This window comes from Nannospalax galili, unplaced genomic scaffold, assembly GCF_000622305.1.
Source record: "Nannospalax galili isolate Female #2095 unplaced genomic scaffold, S.galili_v1.0 scaffold182, whole genome shotgun sequence".
NCBI classification, from domain to species: Eukaryota; Metazoa; Chordata; class Mammalia; order Rodentia; family Spalacidae; genus Nannospalax; species Nannospalax galili.
Window position 1 is genome coordinate 1248541 of NW_008348662.1, and position 9389 is coordinate 1257929.

The following is a 9389-nucleotide window of genomic DNA, read 5'->3' on the forward strand; positions in this document are numbered from 1 at the left end:
TACAGTAAACAACATATAAGTTATAAGACACCTTAACTTTCATTTGCCTACATGGATTATCAGGCTATATCAAAATTACAGGTTCTATTCCAATACTAGACCAAACTTCTGAAATTATAACTTTATTCAGTTCAGTTTTCCCCCTTTAAAAATTAGTGGTCTTGGGGCTGAAGAGATGGCTCAGTGGTGAAGAGAACTGGCTGCTCTTGCAGAGGACCTAGGTTCAATTCCCAGCACCCACATGGCAGCTAACAACCATCTGTTAACGCCAGTTCCAAGGGGTCCAATGCCCTCATTTGACCTCTGCAGGCTTTGCATAACACGGGTACACTTACACACATGCAGGGAAAACACTCATACACATAAAATAAAGTCAAACAAAAACAACTTTTAACTAATGGTTTTAACTGACAACTATGGATCTGCCATCTTATATTTTTATTATCTCAACTTGCCTGCTCCCTGCATCCTCAAGTAGAGATTCTTAAGGGGAATCTTAACTCTCTACTTGTTTCATCATGGATGGCTGTAACGAAGGGTTCATAGAGCAAAAGTATATCTAAGTGCACCATTTGCACATTTTAGGTAAAACCAAAGTACAAAGAATAAATAAAATGTCCTAAGCTTATACTCAGTCCTCTAACCTACTGACAGCAGGCATGTTGAGGCAGAGTCTACAGGTGATCTCTGATGGTCAACACTGATCACTCAAGGTATAACTTATATAACTTCTAAACTGTGCAACGTGACTCAGCAGAACTCTTCACCTTATTAGTCCAAGGAGACTGTTATGAGACGGCCAATCTAAATTCTGTAGGTCTCAAGTCACATATCCTTATAGATATTTGGTAAAAGGAGTCAAAGAGCAGTGCACATTAGTATGCAGTAATATTAGACAGGAGACCCTTATCATTTGACACCAAAGCCATTGTATCTGTTGTACACTCAATTAGTACCATATACTCATTAATCTATTTTCAAACATACGGACAGAACATTATATGAAAGTGTATTTCCAAAAGACCTTTAAGGTTGGAGGTAGTTCAGTTTGTGAAGTATTTGCAACAAAAGCATGAAGACTCAAGTCTGAATTCCCAGTACCCACATAGTTGACCATAGTGGTTTACATCTGTAATCCTGGCTCTGGGCAAGTAGGCAGGAGCATCCTTGGAGTTTGCTGGCCAGTCAATCTAGCCAAATTGACGGGCTCCAGGTTCAATGACCCTATCTCAAAAAAAAAAAAAAAGAGATGGAAAACAGAGGAAGACATCCAACATTGCAACATCTACCTCTGGCCATCACACATACACATGTACACACTCATGTATCACATATCTTTAAATTTTTTGTCAGTGACTAATCTCTAATATTATTAACTCCTAGTATTTGTTAGTTTTTTGCTTAAACTAAACACAGGAACTATATATATATATATATTTTTTTTCAACTATTCTTAAAAAGAGGGGCCAAATACCAAAAATATCAATTTGAAAATCACAAAAAAGAAGATATAATCTATCACATTACCAGAAAATAATACTACATGGTCTCTTTAAACAGTGAGTTTTTTGGGGAGTTGGAGAGATGGCTCAGTGGTTAAGAGTACTGGTTGCTCTTGCAGAGGACTCAGGTTCAAGTCCCAACACCCACATAGTAGACAACAACCATCCATATCTCCAGTTTCAGAAGATTCGCTGCCCTCTTCTGACCTCCATGAGCATTGCACAACATGCAGGCAGGCAATACACTCAGAAACATAAAATAAAAATAATAAATTTTTAAGTGAATTTTTCGTGTCCTGAAAATATATTCTTCTCTGCAGCCATTTACCCTGAACATGCCTGATGCATTCTAAAAAGACAGGTTTATGCCAAGAGGGTAACTTCTATACATCAAATGCATATATGTGCACTGTTAAATATTCCTCTACTTAGACAAGCTTTTTCCCCATTTAGCCAAGGCTGGCCTGGAATTCACAACCCTCCTGTCTCTGCTTCTTTAGTACTGAGACTACAGGTATAGGCTACCATGCCTGGCTTGCTTTAAAGAGCCTTAATTCATACTTTGTCCTCTATGTAAGTTAGTTCAAGTCTCTCTCAAAGGAAATTTTAGATCTCATAGTTTTCTGAATCATATCCTATTCAGATCAATTGCCAATGACTTTACATTGGCAATTACAATCCGATTCTAGAAGGTTTTTTTTGTTTTTTGGTTTTGTTTTTTTGTCTTATTGAAACAGCATCTCCCTGTGGTCCCAACTGGCCTCAAACTAAGAAATCAGCTGGCCTCAAACTCAGAAATCTGCCTGCCTCTGCCTCTTGAGTGCTGGGATTAAAGCCATGTACCACCATGCCTGGCCTGATTCTGTAAGTTTTTTTGAAAAATTTAAAAAATTTTTAAAAATCTAGATCTAGCCCAGGCTTTTTTATTATAGTCTGTAATAACAACGCTTTCCTTATATGAAATCATTCTGCAAATCAAATGGATAGTCAATGTCATAGTCCTCTCTATCAGAAAATATGAATATCTGCACAGCCATTCAGGTATACATATATACACTTTCTTCCTTCTTCAAAAGTGGATTTAAGCTGGGCGTGGTGGTGCACGCCTTTAATCCCAGCACTCGGGAGGCAGAGGCAGGTGGATCTCTGTGAGTTCAAGGCCAGCCTGGTCTACATAGTGAGTTCCAGGACAGATGGGGCTACAGGGAGACCCTGTCTCAAAAAAAAACAAACAAAAAAAAAAAACTGGATTTAAAGAAAGGATCATACAGGGTGGGGCAGGGGAATCAAGATGTTCTTTACTAACTACCTCACCACTAAGCAATCTTTATACATCCAAAACTAAAAATTACTTTTCCCATCCTCAAATACCTAAACTTTCCAACCATACACTAAAACATCATGAGCTTAGAAAAGTATGACAGCATGTGTATAACTTCCTGCCCTTTCTTTTACATGGTCCAGGCTGTTTTTTCTCTATAAATATTTACGAATTAAGCTATCTATTGTTTATCTCCTGGAAAGTGAGAACATATTTTCTATACTAAGTCATCAAGAGATGGCCTGAACCGTGGGCATTGGCTAGAGTGAGCCTTGTAAAACTAGTTTCAGAATTGTGTAGTGCTGTAAGAAAATAATGTAAATGACATTAAGATTAATTCTCTGAAAGCCAAATCTATGAGAACTAGAATCATTCAAACACTCTACAGAGTGAACTGAAACAGGACACAAAAACACACACACAAAAAATGATGAGATAAAGCTGCAGTCAACTTTTTGAGTTGAATACACATTTATGTTTACACTGAATACAATTAGAAGCCCAAGCTTTATCCCATATCAAGTATGAAATTTTTAGGGCATATACACCAATGTATTGGTTGGACATTTAAAAAAAAAGAATAAACTCTGAGAATCAGTCCTACTAGCGAACTCTAGTGAACTCGTATAAGCTGAAACAAACCCAAACACAAACACCCTCATCTCTCCATACTCACAGTCAATCTATGGATGAATGTAACCATAGGAGACAAGTTCCCATGGTACAAGACTGAATACAAAAAACAAAGTTAATACAATCGAAAGGAAACTACAATGACCTAGGACAACCTTCCTAAATTGTGCTTCCACAAGACCCATAACATCAGGGTTGGTGGGAAAGTATAATTAGGGTTATATCACAAGAGTCGCTCTAGTCTATGTTTCAAAATTCACATTGTTTTCTCAAGGAAAGGGTTATAGCAAGGCAAATGTTTTAGGAAAATAATCTTACACTTTAAACTCATGAACACAGGCTTCTCATTAAATGGCTCCCTTGCCTCTGGGAAGTAAGGGCCCTATAATCATGCCTACATTAGCTCAGGTTTAATGGCACCCATAATGGCATTAGGGAATTCTAATGAAAGCAATACTCCGAACACTTAAAAGCTGCAGTCCCTTTTAAAACTGCTTAAGGAAAAAGAGATTAACTATAGAACGTGTCACCCATGTAAATATGTATATGTCACCCATATAGTAAATATGTGTAACAAAATCCCATTAAAATACTGCTGAGAAGAGATCAAGAGGACTAGGATTACAGTGTGAAAGAAGAGAGTATTGTGATTTAACCAAAACAATTCTGTGTTATGACATAAGAAGTTTGCCATTTAGTTTACCTATTAAGATATAAGCCCAAATTTATGGGTTTCCACATGACTCTTCTCATCTATACCAAGTTCATATAAATGGTATAGACTAGGTAAAATTAAGAGTCAGAAAGTCTGAATTCTTAATCTTGCTCTGGGGCTGGAGAGATGGCTCAGCAGTTAAGAGTACTAGATGCTCTTGTAGAGGATCTAGTTTTCCATTCCCAGTCACATGGTGGCTCACAACCATCCACAGCTCCAGTTTCAGGAGATCAGATGCCCTTTTCTGGCCTCCATGGGTACTGCACATATGGGCACTTACATACATGCAGGCAAAACACTCACACAAAAAATAAAAATTAAAAAAAAATTAAAAACTCTAAATGTTGTGCTGTTCTTAGGTACATCAGTTAAGTTACTAGCCTTCTCATCCAAAAAAGAAGCCGATAAACCATATAAACATGATGTCCAAACTTTTTTAATGACTTTTAGTAATTTAAATAGATGATTGAACATTAATTCCAGACTTAAATAAAACTCTATTTAAAACTTATAACCATCTCAGCTGCTCTATGTATTGTGTCATCTTCCTAGCTGTATTTAGCGAGAAGGATTGGTAAAGAGAAAAGAGGTATAAGAAAAAATACAATTTCTAAGCAAATCAAGCCCCACCCAGCAAGAGCCCTCTTATCCCTATTTCCTTTGCTGTCAAGTTTCCCTCAATCCCTCCAAACCAGAACATTACACTCAAATAAAAATTCTAGACATAGAACAGTGAGAAGATTGTCTGTGACAATACATTTAAAGTCTGGAGTGAAGTTAGCTTGTTATACTGATAACTTCATAAGCTCTTTACAAGGAAACACACGGTTAATAGTCATGACCATCAATCCTACACAACTGGCAGAAAAGCACGACAGTCCTGAGAACACAGCAAAAAAGAAGGAATCAGTGGGGTGGTCTAAGGATGCTCCTTCACATTTAATCTTCCCCAAGTTTACAGATCCCTTTAATCTGTAAAATAAATGACTTTCTAGACATAGTCAACGTACTTCTGAACTTTTACAGTTTAAATTCAAAGTTACTAACATTTATAGAATGAAGTAATGACAGTAGCTTGTTGTATATTATGCCTCTACAACATGCCTAGCATTGTGCTAATCTGCACAAAGGTATTTCTAGCTCTCACATAACCACAACAGGTAGATACATTATTTTACAAATGAGGAAGCAAAAGTTTCAAGTGAATGCATAAAGTTTCTAAGTCCAGATTACAAGGGTAGAGAATTATTCAATTTGGGATGTGAATTCAAACATTGTCTCCAGTCTTTGCTACTATCATGCTGCTTCTCCTTTTTAAAGAACTTATGTGACTACATTCACCATACAAATGTATGGAATAAATACAAGGATGGTGTTGGAGAAAGTTAGAATTAGGAAGAAAAAAGACTAGGGGCTGAAAGATGCCTCAGTGGTTAAGAGCCAGTTCTGCTCTTGCAGAAGATCCAACACCTTTCTTTCTGGCCTTCAAGGGTGCCTGTATGCATGTGGTACACATAAAACTCACACAGGCACAACACATACACACATAAATAAAACAAAAATGAAATCTTTTTTTTTAATTGGAGCAACTGACTCAGAAAGGTAGTTTCATCATTAAGCTTGTTTCATTAGTACCCTACTATACAATCTGACCATGCTCTCATACACCGAATAGTAGGCTGTGCATATGTGTGCACATGCAAGCATTCGTGTTGTGTGAGCAGAGAACAACCTTGGGTGTCCATTCTCACTTTCCACCTTGAGGCAGGCTCTCTTTATTGTATCCTGCTGCTGTATAGACCAGACTTGCCAGTCCAGGAGTTTCTGGGGACTCTTTATCTTTGCCAGCCACCACCTTACAGGAGTGTAGAGATTACAGATGCATACTAGAGTATCCAACATTATAATCCATTCATGAAGTCAATATTTCAGTATTTTTACTACCTTTTAAATCTAGTTATCACCTACATATATGTATCATTTAAATAATAAGGCCTTTAAGTGTTGGTTCATCGACAGGGTTCCAGAAGACAGTTTAAATTTAGAAAGTTACTATTAATGGCAACTGTTTATTTACATTTTATGATTTCTACACCAATAGCAGAAATATGACAGTATGATCATCAAAAAATAACAGGAGCCAGATGTGATAGCATATCTATAATCCTAGTACTCATGAGACTCAAAAAGGAGGATCAGTAAGAGTCCATGGCCAAGGAGGAATAAGGAGCTGAGAAATGAGGGTCCAGTGGTACAACACTTGCTTAGTCTGTACAATGTCCTAAGTTCAAACACCAAACTACTAAAATCAAAACAAAAATGTTACTAACAATGGGAATAAAAATCACTGCAATTTTTAAAGAATACATTAGTTGAATTAGATTTAATCAAAAGTTAAACTTACCTTTCCACAATCCATTCTGGCCGAATTACTTTTTCCCCTTTTAATTCTTTAATCTTAGCATTAGGAAGGTTTGTAGCAATAATGTGTGTTGTTTTGGATCTAGAATAATATACATGGTATTGACCGCCATGCAACATCATTAGTTTCCTCAACTCCTCAGCAGAAGGATCTGTAAAAATCAATATTAAAATATATACAAAGAGTTTAATGTACAAGAAAACAATGTTAGGTTGAATAATCCCTTAAACAGATAACTTACACAACATTATTGGTTCATTTTCTCCTTGGCTGTATTGTCATTAAACAAGCTGAGAGGCAAATCACAGTGCTAAAGCTATGCTACCTTATAAGGCATGTCGTTTTCCCCCTAGCTGCAAAAAGACCGCCAACACAAACTGCTAAGAGATGTCTAGCAAGGCAAACAACCTCAAACAAATCAAATACTAGAAACAAAGCAAACACTTAAAACTTTTTAGCATATTTCACATTTTTTTATATTGAGATTTCATGTTTTTAAAAATTAACCATTATACACTCATTTATTATTTACTTTCCAGGCTTTAATCCATTAACTACTTCAGCATTAATAAAGAAAATTTTGATACTTATTCATACTTCCTGTACATAGACACTGCAGGGCTTATTAATATATTTACCTCTGATGAAGCTTAATAACTTTAAGAAAACATTTTAAAAGTTGATCAATGGGCTGGAAAGACAGCTCAATGGTTAAGAGCACTAGTTGCTCTTGCAGAGGACCTGGGTTCAACCATCTGTAACCCCAGTTCCAGGGGATCTGATGCCTTCTTCTGGCCTCTGAAGGCATTACATGACATAAGTACACTTACATACATGCAGGTAAAGCACTCACACATATTAAAAAAAAATGTTTTTAGTTGGTCAATTAGCTAATCTCATCAAGTTACCTAATATAAAATTAAATTGAGGGCAAAAACTTAGTTTTATTATTATTATCATTATTATGTATATGCAAATGATGTGAGCAAGCATGCCACAGCATGTGTATATGGAAATCAGTGGACAATTTTGTTGGGAGTTAGTTTTCTTCTTCTACCTTCATGTGGGTTCTGGGTTGGAATTCAGGTTACAGACTTGGGAGACAAGTACCTTTACCTGCTGAGCCATCTCACCAACTCTAAGAAATATTTTTCAATTTTTATATTATTCTTCTAAAACTACAGAAAACATCTTAAATATTTGAAACTTGAAAGATACTAAAAATCAATGTAGCTCACACTTTCCCATAAAAGCAATGTGTGGCTCACTGAAGTTACATTGTGATCAAATTGCTAGTATTACACTAAACTAATTCCTTTCAAGCCATTTTCCTGCCTCTTTCACCTACCATCCTAATGAGTGCTCTAAATCACACCTCCCCCCTCAACAGTTGTTCCGAGACGGGAAAATGTCCACAGGAGCCTTTTGTGTCCACCTTATTATTCACCAATGGATTTTCCTGAAATCTAAGCAATAGAGGTCCAAGTTTTAAATGTTTTTATTATGACAACTGTCTAATTAGGTTATTAATCTTTATAAGAAGGAGGGGGGAGAAAAATACCCAGTACCATATACAGAAGTATGAGGTCTAATTTTCAGTAAATTCTTTTTTGTTTGATTTTTTGGTCTTTATAAAGAGAGTCTCCCTGTAGTCCCAGCTGACCTGGAACTTGCTATATAAACCAGGCTGACCTTGATCTCAGAGATCCTCCTGCCTCTGCCTCCTGAGTGCTGGGATTAAAGGAGTATGTCATCTCATCTGGCATTAAATTCTTAAAACATAAAATTCACTTGGCTTTATTAATGACAAATACAAGGAATTATGTCATAGAAATATAATGCAAGCCACATTAAAATAGTGAAACAGTACTTTAACCCTGGAGATCCAAATTATTTGAAATTTAATGGACATTAAAAGTTGGTATATTTGCATTCCTTTTTACAGTAAGTCTCCAGAATCCAGTACAAATTCCAAGTAACCAAATTTCTAGTGATTAACACATGTGAGGACACCACTAAATTGGACAGTATAATAGAAAGAATTGAAAACATACTATACATTTGAATAAAATGAACTATAAAATCACAGAAAGCTAAACTATACAGCATCACAGTAATGTAAAAAATGGTGAAAATAGAATGGCTAGACAGTACTCTGCACTTCCATTTTTTTCTTTAAGATTAAAGAACTTGACTAAACTTATAAAATTAACAAACTGAGAGGTATGGCGGCACATGCCTATAATCCCAACACTGGAGAGGGTGAAGTAGGAGGATCCTAAGTTTAAGGCCAGCTAGAGCTACATAGTGAAACTAATTCAAAATCAAAAACAGATAAAATTAAAATCAAAAGTACCAAACTGGGGGGCTAGAGAGATGGCTCAGTGGTTACGGGCATTGGCTGTTCTTGCAGAGGACCTGGGTTTGGCTCCCAGCACCCACATGACAGCTAACAATGGTAACTCCAGTTCTAGGAGATTCAACACCCTCTTCTGACCTCTGTGTACACACACAGGCAAAACACTCATGTACAAAATAAAAATAAAGTTTTTTTAAAAAATAAAATTTTGGAGAGACCTAGTGCCGGCTGCCATGGCCACAGCTGCACTTTTTGCACAACCTGGGATGGGGAGGGGGGTCCCTATTTCAAGCCCTGTGTCCCACTGAAGCACAAATACCGCCTGTGGCTTTAACCCCCAAAGGTAATCCTCTCCCACCCGGTCTCAGCAATACACTTGGCCTAGTTTTATATAAATAAATAAATAAATAAATAAATAAATAAATAAATAAATAAAT

The 9389-nt window shown here is 36.5% G+C and overlaps 1 protein-coding gene across 5 annotated transcripts in view; it reads right to left on the minus strand.

The window, feature by feature from the left end:
* The window catches only part of Rev1 (REV1 DNA directed polymerase), a 64970-nt gene that overhangs the window by 44387 nt on the left and 11194 nt on the right, over positions 1–9389 (minus strand). For all 5 annotated transcript variants that reach the window (XM_008845866.3, XM_017801277.2, XM_017801276.2 and 2 more), the window contains exon 3: positions 6576–6744. In XM_008845866.3, coding sequence (XP_008844088.1) covers positions 6576–6744 — 169 coding nt within the window. The remainder of the gene's footprint in view (positions 1–6575; positions 6745–9389) is intronic.